Source organism: Micromys minutus (genome assembly GCF_963924665.1).
Source record: "Micromys minutus genome assembly, chromosome: X".
Taxonomy (NCBI): Eukaryota; Metazoa; Chordata; class Mammalia; order Rodentia; family Muridae; genus Micromys; species Micromys minutus.
Window position 1 is genome coordinate 105,600,974 of NC_137970.1, and position 21,176 is coordinate 105,622,149.

A 21,176-nucleotide genomic window follows, 5' to 3' on the forward strand; every position below is an offset into this window, starting at 1 on the left:
ACTGTAGTACTGTGATCCTGTACTAAATATCCCCTTGTTCATCCATAGCTGTTGGTCCCCGGTACTTGATTAGCATGCAGCTAGTTCTGCACCTGTACACGTCTTTCTCTTTACACAGAATGATGATATCAACCCCGTGAAGTCACCCACTATAAGGAGCATCAATCTGAACCCAGTTTTTCCAGTGGCTTCCTTCACCAAAAAACATAAGAAGGTAAGAAAGGAGTGCCTAAAAGTCTGTTTCTTGTAATGTTGAATTATATCAAGAGTCACCCATTCAAGTCTTGAGGGGACTATATTTGACTATTATATAGCTGAGTATTTGTGATGTTTTCCTGGTGACAACTGCCTATAATCTGAGAAAACTGCCTATAAAGTCGAAAATCTGAAGCCTGAGTATCTCAAGTGTGAGGCCAGCTTGGGTTACACAGTGAAACTGTTTCAAAAACAAACATGGAATAACTCATGATATAGTTTAACTTTCAATTTCATTTCTTAAACATGTTATATGCACCCAACTAAATTCAGCAGCTTTTAAGTGTATAGTTAAATTAATTTTGGAATAATGCAAATTTCTGTAACCATAGTGAAGATATAGAGCAGTTCTCATGCTAATTTGTTGCAGGATATTTGATCATTGTGTGAACCCCAAGATTGTGTTATCCACTGAAAAGATTGTCTAATTGTGGTATGGCTCAGCCCTTAAGACACATCTTTAATCCTTCTGGTTGGAATACAGACACATGCTTAGTACACACCTTTAATCCCAAACAATGAAGGTAAAGTTAGTTTGTAGAAGGAAGCACCATTGTTTGAAAGTGCCGTCTAATTGAATGACAGATGAAGTGATGAATCAGGGAAATATTTGACAGAATAGGATTTGCCCAACACTCTCGAGAAGAGGAAAGGAAAGCTACTTGATGGTCAGTAAAGTGGGAAGGAGGCAAGCAGTTTTACTGGCAGAGTTTATACAGAGACATGTTTTAGATAGAGAACAAGTTAGACACACGTGAAGACAGAGCAAGGCAGAGAATTGGAAGGAGACAGAAGATTAGAACAGATTGCTAGAGTTAGTTTAAGGCCAAGTGGAGCAATGCAGTCAGAAGGTGAGAGAATCCAGATTGAATCAGTCAATTTGGAGGGGAATTTGAGCCAGAACAGTTGTGTTGACCAGCCAGCCAGAGATCAGAAAGAACTACGAAGGGGTGAGCTTAATCAGCAGTAAATCTCAGAGGCTGAAAACACTCTAGGCCTAGGTAAGACTACAGAAGCTTCCAGGCCTAGACCCAGTTTAGCAGACTGAGGCAGTAAGTCTCCAAGACAACAATTACATCAGGAGAATAAAAGATTCTTTACATCAACTCCCTTGGGATGTTTTGTGTTCAGTCTTCTCCCATCATGTCTGCCTGCACCAGGAAACCACTGATTTGCTTTCTGAGAAAATTATTAATTTAAAAATGTCTATTGCAATTTGATTTTAACAGTGATTTTTCTCTATCCTTACAAATGTGTGGGAATTACAATGGTTTGCCTTCAAGCCCCAATCACAGCTTTTTTGTTATTGTTATTGTTTGTTTATTCAACGTCATTCTCTCTAGACTGGACTTGAACTTGTGGTGATCCTCCAGCCTCAGCCTCCAAAGTGCTGACTCATATATGGCTACTTCTTTCTTTCTTTTTTTTCTTCCTTCCTTCCTTCCTTCCTTCCTTCCTTCCTTTCTTTCTTTCTTTCTTTCTTTCTCTCTTCTTCCTTCCTTTTCCCCCCATTTCTTTTCTTTTCTAGACTAGAAGTGGAACTCAGGGCCTTGTTCATACTAGTCTAGCAATCTACCAGTAAACTATACCCTTGGCCTTTATTTTACTTTTTATTTTGAGACAGGATATTGGTTAGTTACCCAGGGTGGCCTTGAACTCACTTTATGTGTCAGACTGGCCTTTAATTTGTCATTTCCTTGGCTTGATCTTCTGAATAGTTAGGATTGTAGGACTATCAGGCTAAGTGACAATGGCAATGTTCAATTTAAGTTTATGTTGTCTGGAAATACTAAATTATTTGTAGAGTAAATTTCTTTCTCAATGCTAGGGATAAAATTCAGGCTATTGTTCAGGCAGGACAAGCACTCTATGAATGATCTCACTTCTGGCCCCCAAGTATTTCAGTGGCTTAAAAGAAAGTACAGCTCAAAGTTCTGTATAAACAAAGAAGTTATTTCTCTTCAGTTAAATTAAAATGCCATTTGTTTCTATTAATCATTTCAATTACACTGAAAAGAGACATCAAGTGACCAGCAATATATAATGAATTAACCTTGGCTTGACCATAGTCTTTCTCTAACCGAATTTGAATTTGTTCTTAAGCACCAGCTACCAATAGTTCCTTATTTATTTACTTTTAAAACAGGACCTCATGCAGTCAAGGCTATCATTAAGCTCAATAGGTAGCAGGGAAAACCTTTAATTTCTGATCATCAAACCTCCACCTCCTAAATACTGGGATTACAGGCATGCACTACCATATCTAGTTTATACAGTGCTGGGGATGAAACCCGGAGTGTTTACCATGCTGGCTAAATATTCTACCAACTCACCTATACCCCTAGCTTTCTAAAGCACTTGAAAGAAAATCCCTGGGGATCTGTAGCTTACTGGTAGTACTCTGAAGTAGTTGCCTATCATGCACGAAATCATGGTTCAATCCCCAGAACTGCAAGAACATTTTCATCTGTGTTTTTTAAATCTAATTTCATATTAATGTTTAGAGAAAAGCAACACAGAGACGTGATATTGTATAATATACATAGTTCTAATTAGTATATAGATTTAATTGTTTATAATGAATTGATTTTGTTTAAATGTTTTCTTGTAACAATTACGATGGTTTTATTTTTAGAATTCACAGGATCGTCAGACCTTTTAAATCAAGTATCCTGGAAACATCCAAAAGTAATGGTACCTTTACATTCTGACAGATATAACTTTAAATTATAGTGTAGAATTAGCTAATATTAAGTGTTAATCACTTTTTGTTTTTATTTAGTTATTGTTTTTGTTCTTTTAAACTCTGGGTGACATGGAACTTAATTTGTAGGCTAGACTGGCATCAGACTCATGGAGATCCACCTGCCTTTGCCTCCTAAATTCTGGAATTAAAAGCGGCCACATCTGGCAGAAAGCTTCCTTCCTTCTTTTCTTCCTCCTTCTTTCTTTCCTTCCTTCCTTCCTTCCTTTTTTTCTTCCTCCTTTTGTTCGTTCCTTACTTCCATCCATCCTTCCTTTATTTATTTAAAATGTTTAATATTTGGAGAAGTTCATACAAAAGTATCATATTTACATATGTTCCATTCCTCCCTATCATTATGTGTTTGTGTATATGTCTGTGGGTGGGCATATGCATATGGCTACAGCCGTCATCAGAGGCAAGAAAATGTCAGATCTCTTGGAGCTGGAGTTACAGGTGGTTGTGAGCTGCCTGGGGTGGGTGCTGGAATGGAACTGGGCCTCTGCAACAGTAGTTGAGCTCTCAAACACTAAGCATCTATCCAGCCTTCAAAAATTGTCTTAAAAGCATTTTTAAAAATATATTTGATAAGTTACTAGACATCTTTCATTTTATCCCAATAGAAAGACATTGACAACTATAGAATTCTATATAACTATGAAATGGAAAATTTAATTACGTATTCAGCTCAGCACACATTATACTTTCCACACATGACTCTAAGCTATGTTCTTTTTCCTATGTAAATATGACTATTGAACTATGTATTTAGTACAACGTTCAACTACTGTTGAGGGGAGAAAGGGTAAATAGTAAGGAACTTAACATTGTGTTTGAGAACACTAAATTGCGGTAGGGAAAGAGAAGAAAAATATAGGAAAAAGATCGGTACATATCTCAATAGTTTCTGTATTTTAGATTAATTAGTGACATTGTTCCTGACAATGTGTCTATCTCAGTTGTGCCTCTTCTATTCTCAGTAGGTAAAATTGGGCTGTGCATGGTGCAGCACACCTATAATTTCAGCTACTGGGAATGAGAACCAGAAGGATCTGGATTTCAAGGTCATTATTAGGTACATAGCACATTTGATGGCAGCTTTGGCTACTGCATGTCTCAAAGGAAAAAAAAAAACTAGATACATTTTGGAAATGTATTCAAATATATGAGCAGTTTAAGAGCTCTTAGAAAGTTAAAGTCATTTGCATATTTCAAAGTATGGGACTGGGAAGCATAGATAATTTGGTGAAGTGCCTGCCTAGTATGCAAGAAACTCTGAGTTCAATTCCTATCAGGGCATAAACTAAATCTGGTAGTGCATGCCTGGGATCCCAGCATAATGGAGGTAAAGGCAACAAGATCAGAAGTTTAAGGCCATCTTTAAAAAACAGGGGTTGTGTCTCAGCAGTGAAGTGCTTCTCTACCATGCTTCTGGTTCTGGTTTAAATAAATGCATGAATAAACAAATAAATAAACAAATAAACCAATGGTATGCTTAAATTAGAGAGAGGCATGAAATAAAATGAAAATCAGAGAACAATGGCATAAAAGTAAAAAAGAAGATTCTGGTCAGAAAAACTGTTAAAAAATTTGAGGATTCAGGAAAGTTTCGGAATACAAGATGAAGATTAGTCTCTCAAGTGTGTGTGATAAGGAGCAATTCAGTCTCATAGGATAATCAAGAGCTGATAAGGCTTCAATTGGCCAGGCCAAGACATGAAGATGCTAGACAGCTGTAAAATACTGCCTTTAAACCAGTACTAGGATCACCAAAGCATATTTCAAATTTTCTTTTATGAGGAATGCATTTTTGTTTTTCACGTTTTCATTTTAAGTGAAAAGGGGAAAATGAGTCATTTTTTTTTTTTTTCTAAAGCAGTCTAAGCATCATTCGGCAAGTGACAAGGTACACTGTGGATGCTGTGCTTTTCCTGTAAGAAGGGCTAGTGAACCTATCTCGTAGGCACTAAGTAGTTATTGTGTTACTGAGAACTGAACTCAAGGACTTTTCACGTGCTAGGCAAATATTCTATCATGGAACTTTAGGCCTTCTGAGGTATTTTTAAATGGTAGCCCTAATTATTCATCATTCACAAATACTTACTCTACTTGAGTATCAGTTTCTTCTCATGGGCAGATAATATTAGAAGAATGTCAACTGCAAGCAGTAATACTTACATCAACATAATGACTGTAGCAATTCTGCCTTTCCATACATACAACTAGGGTTAAACCCAGGGCTGTTTTTTCACAGGCAAATGCTTCTAGTCAGTATTTTGAGATGTGTTTATTCAGTTCATTGCTTGCTGTAAGAGAAATTTATCTATTTAGTTATAAATATGTTTATAACTAAGATGTTTACAAAATATGTTTAGAAAAATAAAGCTTAGTGACATGTGTTTATAATTCCAGCACTCAGGAGGGCAAAATCAGAAGACTTCCTGGCCTACAGAGTGAGTTTAGACTAGATCGAGCTACAGAGTGAGAACCATTCTTAAAGTAGATAGACAGACAGACAGATAGACAGATAGATAGATAGATAGATAGACAGACAGACAGATAAAAATGTCAAATTATGGAATTTGGCTAATACTAAAAATGGTAGTTTCTTAAAGATAATTCACTTTATTCTAATTAACACACAAATAGAAATCATACAGCTAGTTTAAGGCAGCCTCTTAAAACACTTGTCCAGTCCCCAAACTCTACAAATACAGTTAAAATAGCCATTCTGAAGACATGGAGTTGTGCTTTAGAATTCACATTTTTACTATCAAGTATCTACGGGGAGGGTATTGGGGGGACTATGGTGGAGTTGAAACTTAATTCATAATTCATGTATCCAGAGCTCACATGCTTGATTTTGTGTTGAAGTTATACTTTGTGTTGTTTTTCCAAATAAAATCTATGCTGAAGATCCAGTCATACACCTTGCAGTTACCAATACCTAGAAAATGTTTCACTATTAGTTTTTGCTTGTTTGAGGCAAATTCTCATGTAGCCCAGGTTGGCCTTCATGATCCTTCTGCCTCCACCCTCCCAGTTGTTGTGTTTACAGGTATGTTCTAACACACTCCCACTACCCCCTTGATTTTGCTTGTTTTGTCTGATTTTATGTGTTTGGAAACAGAGTCCAGGTTTTTGCACCTGCTGGGCAGTAACTCAATGAGCCACAATCTCAGTGCCTTCATTTGGTTTAAGAACTGAGGTCTGGATTTACTTCTAGGAGCAAATCAATAAAATTATTAAACATATAAGACCGTAGATTTTAATGAAGTGTAATTGTTCAATTATCCACCAAGGAATATAATATTAAAATTGCATGCTTAAATCTGGAAGTGTAGCTCAGTGGTAAAGCACTTGACTGGCATGCCTGAGGACCTGTGTTTGAGCTCTAGTACTGTGAAAGAAAAAAAAAGAGAGAGAGGTCCTTAATGTCCATACCTGTTTTAAATAACACTTTCAGTAATTGCTAGTTTCCACATAGGAAGGAAATGTCATCTATCAAAGCAATTATGAAAATCAATGCACTTAGTTATCCACAGATCCAAGGATTGCTTATTTTGCACAGGAATCTTTGGGTGTTTAATTTGTTGGGAAGGTGTAAATAGAGAAACAGCAAGATGAATAAAACTAATTGAATAGAAAGAAAATTATAAGTAATTGGGGCTTCACTGAACTTGTGTTCAACTGATTAGCCCCGATCAACTTTACATTCTAATTAAGTGTGGGGGGAAATAGAAAATGTCAACAAATTGTAGCCTTTTACATTTTTATGAATTTTCTGTTGCTCATCTTCATGACTATTGCTTGACTTGATTAAATACATGGTTTGCTATATTAGGATTTTTGAAACAAACAAACTAACACAAAACAAAAACCAAAAGAATCCCTCATATTTACAGGTATTCATTAATGGTTTTTCTTTTTTAAAACCTCAATTATTTTCTTTCTAAGAAATCTTAATGATTTTTAAATAGGAAAAACATCATGTTAAAAATTTAAATCTAAAATAAATTCTTTAAGTAACTTGATAATATTAGCACTTTGAACAGTAGAAATGTACCATCATGAAATAAAGCTAAGGATTTGTTTAAATAGCCCTAGCTGATGAAATAGAACATTGCTTAAAACATTAATGAAACATGCTTTATCTTTAAATATAATTGAATGATGAAAATCTGATATAGGCCTGGGGAATGATTGTGCTGTTGTTTTTTGTTTGTTCATTGTTATTTGAGACAATTCTCACTGAGTTGTGATGGCCTTAAACTCACAGCGACCCACCTGTCTCAGCATCCCAAGTGCTAGGATTTCAGGTATTAACCACCAGGCCCCTGCTGATAAGATTTAAAAAACAGTGACCCTGATACATATGAGTATGTTCATCTGTGATGCAACTGAATTCTGAAACTCAAATCAAGGGTTTTGCACAAACTAGGCAAGCACTGTACCACTGAACTACATTTCCAGCCCTTCAATGGAGAAGGAATGAAGTATGAGCCATGATAGTCCCCTGAAATGAGACAGGATTTTATAACCTGATGAAGTACAAGTGAACTAAAATATTTTCTTTGTTACTCAACTTCATTGCTTGCCATATCTTTCATGCTTCAGTTAAGAACAGATGAGGGGATCTTCAAGGAATGAGGTCTGCTTGCCATGGTATTTTTTCATGAATATGTAGGGAACAACACACATAAAGGTTCACCAATGCCATTAGCCATTTATCCCAAAGAATTTTGTACTATAAAGGATGATACGTTCAAGTACAAAGACTAACAATGAAGGTAAATAGTGGGGACTGACAAGTCAAGCTTGGTGGCATTTACCTGTAATCCCAGTACTTGGGAGATGAAGGCAGGCAGATTAAGAGTTCAGGACCATTATAAGACCATATAATAAGTTTAAGGCTAGTCTAGATGACCTGAGTTCCTGTTTTGTAACACACAGATAGAATACAAGGACAACTTGGCTAAGGCATCTGTGATCCCATTCAATGGTAGGGATTATACAAACAATCCGGCTAGCTAGGTGTGTGTACCCTTCCTCTCTCACTTCTCCTATATGCCATCACTGAAACTATGTGCTTGGACAAAGAGTATGCCATTTCCCTACAGAGGAGTATATGGTCTTTAATCATGGGTATACATGCAGCTGTGCTCCCCACAAATACACACACACACACACACACACACACACACACACACACACACATTCACTCACTCATCACTCACTGGGATGCAGGGAGAAAAAGAGAGACGAACAGATACTAAGAAATACACAGAGACAGAGAGCCCAAAATGATGGGCTATGAGACCACTTTTGAATTAAATAAAGAACTTGTCTTGCCAGCAAATAACTATCTCACTTTATTTCCACCTTGGGTAAATACTCTGTAGTTGTCCCAGTTCTTTGGGAGTTTGGTGTAAAGTACTGGGAACATAGTCTTGTGACACAAAGCAAGCCAGTTTTAACTGGTTTAGTTAGTAGCACACAAGAGTGCCACAACTCATTGAGATATGCTAAGAATCAAAGATAACATGGCTCTTCATTCTCTTTTCTTTTGAATTTGTACACTGGAAATATTTGCCTTCTCCCTCTGCCCTCCTCCTCTCATTTGCTTTTTAAAAATTATTTTTAATTGTTTTTGAGGCAGGGTCTCATGTTGCCAAGGTTGGCCCCAAACTCACTATGTAGTTGAGGATCGCCTTGAGTTCCTGTTCCTCCTACCTTCTCAAGTGTTATGATTACTTAGTTTCTATTCCTTAGATGATTTTGTTGTTGTTGTTGATTTTCACATTATAGCAATTGTAATTTTTTTCATGATGTTTTGTGTTTAAGTTTTGTATTTTTAAAAATTGTACCACAGCTGTATTTTGTCATCTTAACCAAAATCTTTGTCATCTCAGTAAGTGTCATATTAGTTTTTCACAGTGAAGTGTTCCTACAGATAGTTTGACAATGCACTAGAAGCAGGTTGGATGAAAATCATGCAAATGATGGGAAGAAAAAGATAATAAATGGGATGGATATTATCAAAATGCACTCCACACATGTATGAAAATGTCACAAAAACTCATTATTTTGTGCAATTAATACACACTAGTAAAAATGTCCAAAATGGGCTAGGAATATGCTATTCCTAACTCTCCAATATTTCAAAGCATAATGTTTAAGCCCAATATATGTATTTAATTACATTCTTATCTTACTCATGACTTTATAAATGGATAGTAATCTGTATTTACTCGAGTAACTCACTGAGATTAAACAAGAATATTCACTTTATTAATAAGTTGAATTGCTGGATCAAAAAAAAAACCAGAGTTCTTAAAGAAATTATGATTTTATGATGGATAGCCAGGCATGGCTATGCATACCTGGGAGCCCAATACTTGGGAGCTAGAAGCAGAAAGATCAGATGTCAAGCTCATCCTCGGCTATGTATGAAGTCTGAGGATAGCCTAAGCTACTTGAAACCCTGCCTCCCAACAAGAACAAGCTTTATAATAATTAAAACAACCAAAGCAGAAATTTCAAGTATTTTCAACAAATACCTGATGACTCTCTATGAATAACTTTTAAACTAAAAAATGTATGATATACAAAGAAACTTGAGATACTATCCCTATCTTCTGGTAAGAGCTACCAATTATTAAGGACATAAGGCAATCTTTAATCACATAACCTCAAAGACATGAATGAAGGTTCTTTATACTTTAAAGGCAGCATAGAAGGAAAATATGAGAGTCCAGCATGTGGTGATCCCCTGTAATTATAGAATTCAAGAGACTAAAGCAGTAATGTTGCAAGTTCAATGCCAGCCTGGGCTATAGAGTGAGACCCAGTCTTGAAAGCAAACACAAACGAGAGAGAAGAAGAGGAAAGATATAATGGTGATATTTCAACAAAGCTAGAACAGTTTGCATAGACTTTGCAAGGGCCTGTAGGAAGGTGAAAGTTATTAGATTATTAAACTCATAAACTCTTTAGAATCTAAATTTCTGTTTATATAGTTTTCAGTCAGTTCCACAATTCTCTTGCCTCCAGCTATTCTTAAAAGGGAAGGACTTTGGAAGCATTATTAATCAATCTCTCAATAAGGTAACTTTTGTAAAGATTTCAGGCAGATGCCTAGAATTCAGTGGTCCAGAGAGTGAAGCAGAGGACAGAGCATTCCACGGCAGCCTAAGAATCATAGAAAATTCCTGCGTTTAAGAAAAAAAGACAAACCAAACAAACAAGCCACAGCAGTGACACATGCTGTAATCCCAACACCCTAGAGGTGGGCAAAGGATGCGGATGTTCCTCGGTACATAGCAAGTTTGAAGCTAGCCTGGGCTATTCGAGGCTGTCTTAAAAAACAAAAAACAAAAACAAAAAACAAACAAAAAACCCCACAAAGCAAACAAAAACAAAGAGAAAGCCAAAGCAAACAACAACAACAACAAAAAATCAATCAATGGATTCCAAAAAGATCCTTTCAGCCACAGTTTGAAATCTTATTATGAACTGTCCCAGCAGTTAGTTCTCTTCTTGAATAACTCTCACAATTAGAGATCTCCTGTCTTAAAAACTAAGGATTGTCTTAGGTTTAAAGTTTTGGCTGGGCGGCTTGTTTCATTGGCTTCTTACTGCCAAGGTAAATCAAGTAAGCTATTAACAGCGCACGCATTAGGATTCTAATCTGCATTAATCTTTGTCCCTGCTCCTTGAATTATTTGTACTCCCACAACAGGATATATTTAATCTCATCGCCTAAATGAAAAATTTTAATTCACCTAGAAGCAACTATATATAAATGCATGATGAAAATGCATCTATGGTATTGGATATCTATGGGGGAAACTAATTATGATTCCCCTCAAGTGTTTTAAATTACTTTAAAATCCTAGAAGTTGTGCTTGAAAATTCTATTATGTAGATAAATTCGGTTGTCAGATAGTTGAAATTGTGCATTTAGAAAAGACCAGGAAGCCATATGAATGCCCCCCAAGACAGCTTATCCCTTGATAGTCTTATGATTTAAAAGAAATCCAGGCATTGGTCGTACAGACTTGTAAGCCCAGCTTTGTGGAGGCTGAGGCAGGAAACTGTTGAAGATCAAAGGTCAGCTTGCCCTACACAATGAGTCCTGGTCCCCATAGTGAAACTCTGTCTTAGACAAAGTAAACAGAATTGATTTTTCAAAAGCCTGCAACACACAAGTACAGAGATTCATTATCCATCACATAGGAATCTTGGAAATGTGCTCCACTCCTTTAATAGTAGGAGACTTAATGACCCTGGTCTCTCAGAAACAAAATGTTATAAGAATGATGCTATTAGTTGGATCCTTAAAGAACTGACCAATAGCTACTTGAATACAGTTTGGAAATCTCTGTGGCTTTCCTGATGTAAAAGAAACTGCTAACAAAGATCACATAATCCTTTTGCTGGGAGGGTCCAGCCTGTAACTTTTTGAGATAGTCTCTCAATATCTAGCCCTGGCTAACATAAAACTTGCTTTGTAAACAAGGCTGACCTTAAACTCAGGTATCTAGCTGTCTGTTTCTTCTACTTCCTGGGAATTTGGATTAAAGGCACGAATCTCTATACCCGGCCCAGATAGATGTTGTTTGTTCGTGTTTTGCCTGCATGTCTTTATATGCACCAAATATATGCCTGATACCTGAGGAGGCCAAATGGCCTAGAATTTCCTGGAACTGGAGTTACAAGTGGTTTGTGAGCCACCATATATGTCCTGGGATGTGAACCCAGGTCTTCTGCAACAGCAGTGAGTGCTCTTAACCTCTGAGCCATCTTTTGCCTCCAGACTATTCTTAATAAATACAGGAGTCCTGAATTTTGTAGCTCAAGTTTTGTTGGGGTTCTGTGTGCCTTTGAACAGGTCACTTCAACTCCTTGGACTTCAGGTGTTTGATCTGGAAAATAGAGTTGGACCGGACATTTATAAGGCCCTTTCTGCCTCTTAAATTTTTATTGAGTGTGTGAAAATATGTCTTCCTCCATCTTTTCTAGGACGACAATAAAAGTTGTAGTGGCATGAAATTTAGGGACACTTAAAATATTTAGGAAATTAGACAGCTTTGTAGTGAATATTTTTATTCTTCTTGGCAACAAGAAACTAATTTTGTTCAGCTTCATCAATAGTCTCCTCTATTCCCTAAATTATGCATGATTTATGATGAAATACAGAAAGCTAATTTCCCCCTGGTTTCTTGTTTTGTGTGAATAAATGGTCCTCTCAGGCTTTCCTTATTAATAACAAGTTCCAATGGACAGAGCACTCGCCATAAAATTTTCTTTGTACTGTAACTACAGCTTGAGACAAAACAAAATAAGAGTTATGCTTGGTATATTTGTTCCAGAGAATCAAGAAAGACATGGCCAAAGTGCCATCAAGTGTAAAAATGCTGCCCTGGGAAGCCCTAAAGAGGATGCTAGCAGCAAATGAGCCTTTCCCTTTTCCTCAATAATGACTCCATGGCTAGAAGACAAGCGCTCAAAGGTTAATTTAGTTTATTTCTTGGCGTGGGCCTTTGCTTGGTAAGTCTCCATTAAACACAAATAAAAAAGGACACACTTGAAAGTTGCAAACAGCTGGCTTGTGACCGTGCTGAGGGAGGAAATACTTAAAAATGTCATTATCCAGCAGAGGGACCTAATTATACTTTCCATTTCTAGTCCTGCTCTTCAGAAAGGAAGGCTTTGGTTTGCTTCCTTAACTAGACTTGTAGGAAACTCCTCCTGGCTTTACAGCAAGCCCTGTTCTTGAGTTCTCTTCCCAGAAGCCTGAGAGCTTGGGAAAAGCAAAGTACAAGGGCTAGCAAGTCAAAGGCGCTTGAGCTAAAACTCCCTTTAGTTTGCTTTGGAATCCATTTCCATGTGCTATTAATTAGAAGAGTTTTGTTTGTTTGTCGTGTTTTGTTTTTAATGTTAAGAAAATGCAAAGCTGTTGGGAACATGGGGAAAGTGGCATTCAAATTCAGTATGCAGTATCTCCTCCACCACCTGTTTTCCCCTCTCCGTAAGCCCTCCTTCTTCATTCCCTCCTTCTCCATACCTCCTCTTTCATTCACTGCTTATGCTGCTGGTGCTGACAATAAACCTCAGGGATGCTCACACACTAGGAACATGTTCCACGCAGTACACAATAGTCCCACTCTTCACTCTCCAATATAGCAAATGCAGATTTTTCTTAGGGAAAAATATGAGGCTGAGGCTGAGGCTGAGGCTGTAGCTTAGTTGGCAGAGTCCTTGTCTAGCATACAGGAATTTTGGGTTCGATCCTTGACACTATATAAACAGAGTGTAGTGGTGAAACCCCCTAATTCTAGTACTTGGAAGGTGACATAAAAGAAACAGAAATTTAAGGTCATCCTTGGCTACATGTTGAGTTTGAGACCAGCCTGGAATACATGAGAAGCTGTATTAAAAAACAAAGTCATTATAATATTATTTGTAAATGTGAAGAAAAAAGATTATTTTCTTCAACGTAAGATGTTGGGTCTCTGTTGTACATTGTTTTGGGCTGTTAATCCAAAAGCTGCTGATTGGCGCTCACTCAGGAATGGCAGCATTTCTTTCCCTCAATCTTTCCATGGGTTCTTTTTTTTTTTTTTTTTTTAAGTGCAACCTGGACATCTTTTAGCTGGCTGTGGTGGCACATGTAGCCGTTGAGAGGTGTGGAGGCAAGAATATTAGGAGTTCAAAGTTATCCTAATCACAGCAAGTTTGAGGCCAGGCTAGAGTTTCAGGAGACCCAGAAAACCAAACCAAACAAAACAGAATACAAACCAAAATGAAGCTAAAGAAACAATTGGGATGGTGGGGCAACTGAAAAAAAAAAAACTATATTCAAATAATGATGGTCAGCCATGCAGGCTGAGTGTTGACACAAAAGACAGCATTGATGAGTCTTGAAACAGTAAGATAAGCCAGACATAAAGGACTAACATTATATAATTTAAATTATATTAAATAGTTAAAAGTATCCTATAATAATGGTGGAAGGTAGATTCCGTTAGAGGTTACCGGTGGCTGGGAAGGGGATATGGGAAGTCATTCTCAACGAATGTATTTTCTGCTTGGAGATGATCAAACCGTTTCAGAGGTAGGCAGGACTGGGGATCACACAGCAGTGGAAATGCAAATAGTGTCAAACTTTAAATGGTTAGTTTTAGGTGACAACACAAAATGACATCTCCCAATACCTACCACTGGCGTCAATTACCAGTCTTAGCATCTCTCTGGGTATTTCACAGAACATGAACAAGTCAGTATCCCACCAAATTAAGAGGCCACCTACAGAGAGTCCGGGGTCAAGAAATTTCATTCAAGCCAGTTAAACTCACCACAGACAGGGCAGCTGGGCAGTAACAAGAGTACGGCCTGCAGCCTGCAGTCCTCTGTCATTGTGAAAGCCCGAGAAAGGGGATGTGGCGTGGAGGATGTTCACACTGTCTCCCCTATGTCCTCGTTTCTGAGCACCCATTCTGTGGCATTGGGTGCCACACTTTGGGAAACGCTGGGCTAAATAAAGTGCATTTCATAGAAATCTCCACACATCCTAAGAACGATGTTTCCGCCATGTGTCACTTCTTGTGGAAAGAACTCTGACATGAAAGGATGTTTGTGACTGAAGTATTGCAAAAACACTGTGGCTAACGGAATCTTACTTTTGTTTTTTAAAAAAAGTATATGGGTAGCCTGCATTTCTCCAGATCGGGTATAGGTATATGAATATGTTTTATGGATGGGGTGATGACATTTCTCAAATTTCCACAAATAGGCTTTCAGACCCCTAGTGATCTGTATCAGCTTTCCACAAACATGTTCTCCCGTGGGTTTGCTACTCCCACTACTGTTTCTTTGAGTGTATATGCGTATGAGTTCAGGTGCCATAAAGACCTGAAGGAGGTGTCGGATTCCCTGGAGGTGAAGCTGCAGAGTTTGTTTCATAGCTGCTGGGAATCAGATTCATGTCCTCTTGCTCCAGCCTCCTGCCGTTTTCCTTTGAGATGTCTTCTCTAATAGCTATTTTATTGATATCCTCCAAGCGTAGCAACCAGAAATTACCATAATATTCCATGCATTTTTCAAGAAAGTACTACCCTTAGTTCTGAGCAATTTGGGTTATATATAAAATTGCATATAAGACAATTTGGTACCAATTGTTTTAATCAGATCTTGAAAAGCATTTGTCTGGTCCCATCCTGATTTCTGCGTTGCCTTTGGATTTCATAAGTGCTACATAGCTAGCCTCTTAACGATCTAGTACAATCTAATTCAACATTTTTTTATATTACCTAGTTTAGTATAACTATTCTGAATCCTACCCTATAATTATTTGAAAGACATTTGAATAATCACCTTAGTTTTCCTCCTTGAGACAGAATCTTGCTATGTAGCCCAGGCCAGCCTCTAACTCAGGATCCCCTTTCCTGAGCCTCCACAGTGCTTGGATTAAAGGCAAATTAAACCATGCCCATTATCTACCATCTTTTTATTTCTAAGGGTGGACAACATGTTCCAGATCCTAACACATTCCCAGTCCAATTCCCTGCATTTATTAAAGTGTCATGAGAATTTTTTTTAAGACACAACCTCATTGTGCAGCCTTGGCTAATTTGGAGAAGACAATGATCTGTCTACCTCTGCTTCCAGAGGGCTGGAGTTAAAGTTCCTGTGCTACCTCAATGGGCCCTATGTTATTAGAGCTTTTTATCAAACACTGAGAGAAAAGGGAGCTTTCATACTGATGAGGAAGGCAAGGGACAGCCTGGCCATAGAATTTGGAGTACCTCTTGCCACATACCACTTCCTACTTATTGTTCCTGTTGTTGGTATCAATTTTGTCTGACTTTGATTCCCACAGAGCTCAGTTAAGCTCAAGGTACGTAAGGACAGGCTGTCTTCTCCTTGTGGCTGTACCAAGATGGCAGTGATGGTCAGGGGTCATGGGGTTCACATTATTACTTCTTGTCCATGATTTATCTGACACACCTACATGTTGCTCTTTAAACTTTTTGTATTTATTTTTGTTCTCATTCTTCCCATACAGTAGCTACCCGCTACCCCAAAAGTCTGTTAAAAGTATATGACCTAGCTTTAAACTGCACACAACTCCACTACTTACACCAAACCTGTGCACTGAGGTTTTCCAGAGTAGCTGCTTCTTTACAGTGGTCGGATGTTGGGGCACATCTTATACAGAATGCTTAGTACACAATATTTACGTAACAGATATAAGTTTGAATCTTCAACTCCTTAAGATTTTCCAAGCATGCATAGTGGCACATGTTTATAAATACAGATCCTAGGAGATGAGGTCAAGGGCATCAGAAGTTCAAAGTCATCTTTGACTGTATAGTTTGTGGCCAGCCTAGACTCCATGAGAACCTGCCTCAAACTATAACAAAACATTTGCACCGATTTGAAGCTCGCAATCAAAAACTGCAGACCATTTCCATGGCTACGTAACATGTCCTCTCGGGTTTATCCTCCTGCTTGTCTACCACTGGCTCTAGGCAACCACTTACCTATTTCTCATCACGTAGGATCTAATGTACGCCACCATAAAGTGGATCGTTTCTGTATCTGGTTATTTTTAGTTGGACTAATATCTCTGGGATCCATCTGTGTTGCTTCCTGTATCCATGGCTCATTATTTTTATTACAACTGGTCTCTTCATTCACTTCAGAACTGTTACTAGGAAGCTGCCGTGAACACTGCTGTTTTAACCTTTATGTGAATTAAGCTTTTTAAAAATATTTCTTTTGTGCACGTGTGTGTACATGTGTATGGGGGGTATTTCTGTGCCAAGGCATGTAGGGAGAGGCTAGAGGACAACTTGCAGGGGTCAAGTTTCTCTATCCAATCTTGTGGTCCCAGCAATTGAACTCAGATCATGAGTCTTGGCAGCAAGTGCTTTTACTTACTGGGCCAAATTGCCAGCCCATGGATGTATCTTTTACTTTCTCTGGACTAAATATGGTAGCAGAATGATTATATGATGAATGAATGTTTAACCTCATGAGGAATTGACAGCCTACTGTTTTCAATATGAATTTACCAGTCTTTTTTTTTCCACACACAGTGAATGGTCTTTAATATAGTTCATATGTGAATTGTTTAAACAGAAGATTTTATTTTTCATTTTTGGTCACTTGTTTTGATGTTGTTGCTTTCTTTTGTTTTGTTTGTGTATTTTAGAGAGAATCTTCATATATATTCCTGGCTGGCCTCAAACTCCTGGGAACTTTGGCCTTTGTCTCCTGGGTATTAAAATTATAAGCATTTGCTGGGTAAACATTTTTACATTCTGACATCTAAATTTTAAAAGTTGTGTCAAATATTACTTGGGATAATAAAATTATCAATAATAGCAGAAAATATGTTTGAATATTTTATCAGAATTGTTAATCTGATTATATCTGATTATATCATGTATTGGCTTTTGGTATTTGTTTAAACTTAGTTATCTGTCACTGCTCAAAATGACTGGCTAAAGAGCTTTTGGAGTTTATTTGGTTTGGTTTGGGGTTTTGGTTTTATGAGACATAGTATCTCAGGCAGGACTCAAATTGTTGGTTCTTCTGCCCCAGCCTTCCAGATTTAGAATGATAAGTATGAGCCGCAGCACACCTGGTTGTATTTTCTGCTTGTTTGTGTTTTTGGCCCAGGATTTTACTATCTAGTCCAGGCTGTTTTATACCTCCTGAATTCTAGATTGACTGGTATATGCCACCATTGCTGCTGAGGGCATTTTTCTAAAACAAAAATCTAAACTGGGGACAATAGGGTACACTTATAATTCTAGCACATGGGAGGCTGAGGCAGGAGAATTGTAAGCTTAAGGCCAGTCTGTGCTACATAAAACCCCATCTTGAAACAAAAGCAGAAATTCAAGGTAGGTCATACCTAACTAAAGAGGACTTGTGACTTGTTGAAGTTCCAGTGACATATTCAGTGTGCACATGGCTTTCTGAACTCTCTAATTTCCTGACAAGAAAAGAATCTGACTTCACAGAAAGACACTTGCCAGTGTCTCACTGGCTATCTGGAAAGCTGCCAAGCATAGTATTACAATTTGGATCTCAGTGACAAGGAGAAACAAAAAAGCTAAATCAAATAGTAGATGCACTTGCTCTGTGTTGACCATAGCAAAGATCTAAGGGTTTGCATGGAACACAAGTTACCAAGTGACAAGCCTCTTTTAATCTTGCCTTACAAATAGAAATGGTAAGTGCCAAGCTTAGTGGAGTCTTGTTTGGGACCTCCCCAGTGTTGAGTAGGAAACAGAAGCCATGTGTGTTCTAGGTGGTGTAGTCATGCTCTCAGCAGGCTGGTAACTAACGGAACTGTGGCCTAGCTTCACTCATAGGGCGAAATCGGCCTTTGGGGATTTTTACTGTGAACTTATTTTTCCTGCTGTGATATAGGGTCCAGCTCATACATCACATCTGTCGCCAGTAGGCAATGCCTCCTCTGCCAGAGATTAACCCTTCTACTCTTAGCTTTTCGATTTCAATGGGAAGCTTTTGTTCAGTCTCCTGTTTTCCTCTGAGCAATTTAAAAATATTTAATCTATGCAAAGAATATCTTTCCCTTTATAAATAGACTGTTGAAGGACTGCACTGAAAATCCCATTTCAGGATTTCCTCCATTACACTGAGCTTTGGTTGGGAACCTTTAATGAACTCTGGGTGACTCAGGAGTTCTCATTGTGGAATCGGGGGGAAACGTACCTCTAATTAAGTCTTTGCTTTAGTATGGCAAAATCTAATATTAATATTATGAATGAAAATTACTTACGTGTAAGAAGTTGAATCCATGCCTTTAATCCCAGCACTTGGGAGGTAAAAATGGGAAGATTAGGAGTTGGAGGTTGGTCATAGCTGTGTAGTGAGTTTGGAGCCATCCTAGGTACTCATGTAGCCTTTAAAAAGGCAACTTCTACAAAAATGCCCAGTAATTAATGATACACACCATTAATACCAGCATTTCATGAAACTGACACAAGCAAATCTCTATGAACTCAAGGCCAGCCAGGGATACACAGTGAAATCCGATCTATCACAAAACAAATAAACTTCAAAAAATCTACTAAGCTGGGAGTTAGAGACAGGAACATTAAGAGTTCACGGTCAGTTTTTGCAGTGTAGTGAGTTCAAGGCCAGTTTGGAGTATGTGAATCCTATCAACAAACAACTCTCCCTCAAAACGAAGTCTTTTCTTTTTACCATACCAGGCTGAATTCTCAGGAAATTGAAGAATAGTACATATATCTCCTGAGAATTGTCGGGTAAACAGAACCTCATTCGTGCCTCTCTCTCCTCAAAGAACTCAAATTAGAGACAAATGAACAGGACAGTTTATCTCCAGCTTCTCCCTCCCTCCTTTGTTGTTTCTTTCCTTCCAGCCACTCACCCTCCTCCCCAACTCTGATCTGGCCTCTCCTCAAAGAAGCCCAGGTCTTTCTTCTTCTAATCAACCCCCCCCCATCTAACAAGGCTAACATCAATTTGGACATGCCAATTAGCCTATTCAAAGGACAATTAAAAAGACCAATAAATGTAACTCTGTGGAGAGGCATTTGAGTTTTCAAGCCATATTCTGGTTCAAATCTCAGCCATTGGGAGAGTCAGTGGTTGAATGAGAGTCTCTGTTATTTTCCTTCCCCACCCCCCACCCCAGAAAGCTTCCCTTAATCTTGGAAATGGGACAGGCACTGGCTTCTGTCCTCGATCCCCATTACTATTTCTATTTGTTTGTTAGAAACAGTGGCAAGGGAAGGTTAAATACGACCCAGGTTTCTTCCTAAGAAAACGGGAACAATGCAATGATGTTACCTATTTCGTAGGATATTGTAAAGATGGATTCATGTTCTCTGTGTAAAACAGTAGGCTGCCTAGGAAATAATGAAACATGCAATTTAGGAAGCATTTGTGATTTACAAAGTGGTCTCTGAGAGGAAGAGAATAGACAGCTACGAAGTGTCTCTCCTTGTGTCCCTTCCTAGACTTTCATGGCCTATAATTCTAGGTTTTTATTCATGTGACTGTTATGAAGTTCCCTTGAAAATAAATTATAGTAAGAAATTAAAACCTTTAGGTACTGGGTATCCAGTCATATGTAGCTATGTTTAAAGATGATAAATGTAAGCAAATGATTATTTGATTCCTCTTGTAGAATAAGTTCAAATTGTGGGTGTCACTCACTGGTACAGATTTGTCTAACAGTGACAATTCCTTGGTTCCAACACACACACATGCATGTAGATCCCAACACAGAGAGGGTGGGGGAGGGAGAGGGATAAAGAGGGGGGTTAAAATGTCACAATGATCCTGACAGGCACTGTATGTACTATTGTTCCTTGCCTATCACCACCTTAGTCCCTGTCTCTATTCTCATTCCTTTTTGTTTGTTTGCTTGTTTTTGTTACTATAGTGATTGTATGTTTGTTGTGTTTTGTTTTGAGTCAGGGTCTCATACTTCTTCCAAAGTGGTCTGGAATTCTATGCAGATATGGCCTCAAACTTATGTCTATCCCTCCTGCACATGTGGAAAACAGAGGTTGACATCAGATGTCATGGTTAATTGCTCCCCACCTTATCCTTTTAGACAGGGCCTTTTAGTAAACAGGGAAGCTCATCAATTTGGCTAAAATAGCTGGACAATGAGTTTCAGGAATCCACCTGTCTTTGTACCCCGCTCCCAAGAGTGGGGTTACAAGTATCTGCCACCATGCCCAGTTTGAGTTTGAGTCTAGCCTGTGGTACATTTTGAATTCCAGGATAGCCTAGGCTACAGGCGAAATACTATATCAAGAACAACATTAAGTCCTTAAATACCCATTGGTTTTTATTGTGTTTTTAGAACTCTGAAGCCCACTCATAGGCTTGTTCATTGCCACGCTTATGTCAGAGAATGTGTTGGAGAGCTGCTGCAGTTGTTTTAATCTCTTCCTTAGACATCACAAGGACAGGACTCATTATTGTGTAGTGATATATTTGTTTTGGAAGGCCATGGAGTATCAATCCAACTTGTTAGATGTCAGGTAGTGTAATATGTTTTATCTCATGTAATTTTTAAAAAACCTGTTAAAGAAGTTACTATAATACTCTATGCTTTGCACAAGAGAAACTGCACTCAGTTATAGAAGTTATT

At 38.1% G+C, this 21,176-nt stretch overlaps 1 protein-coding gene across 1 annotated transcript in view; it reads left to right on the forward strand.

Annotated features, from left to right (window-relative positions):
- Positions 1–14,540, forward strand: part of LOC308415176 (P2R1A-PPP2R2A-interacting phosphatase regulator 1-like) — a gene marked incomplete at both ends in the record, with an annotated part of 33,560 nt that extends 19,020 nt beyond the window's left edge. The window contains 2 exons of the mRNA XM_080910208.1: positions 119–214; positions 14,364–14,540. Coding sequence (XP_080766334.1) covers positions 119–214; positions 14,364–14,540 — 273 coding nt within the window. The remainder of the gene's footprint in view (positions 1–118; positions 215–14,363) is intronic.
- Positions 14,541–21,176: the final 6,636 nt, after the last annotated feature.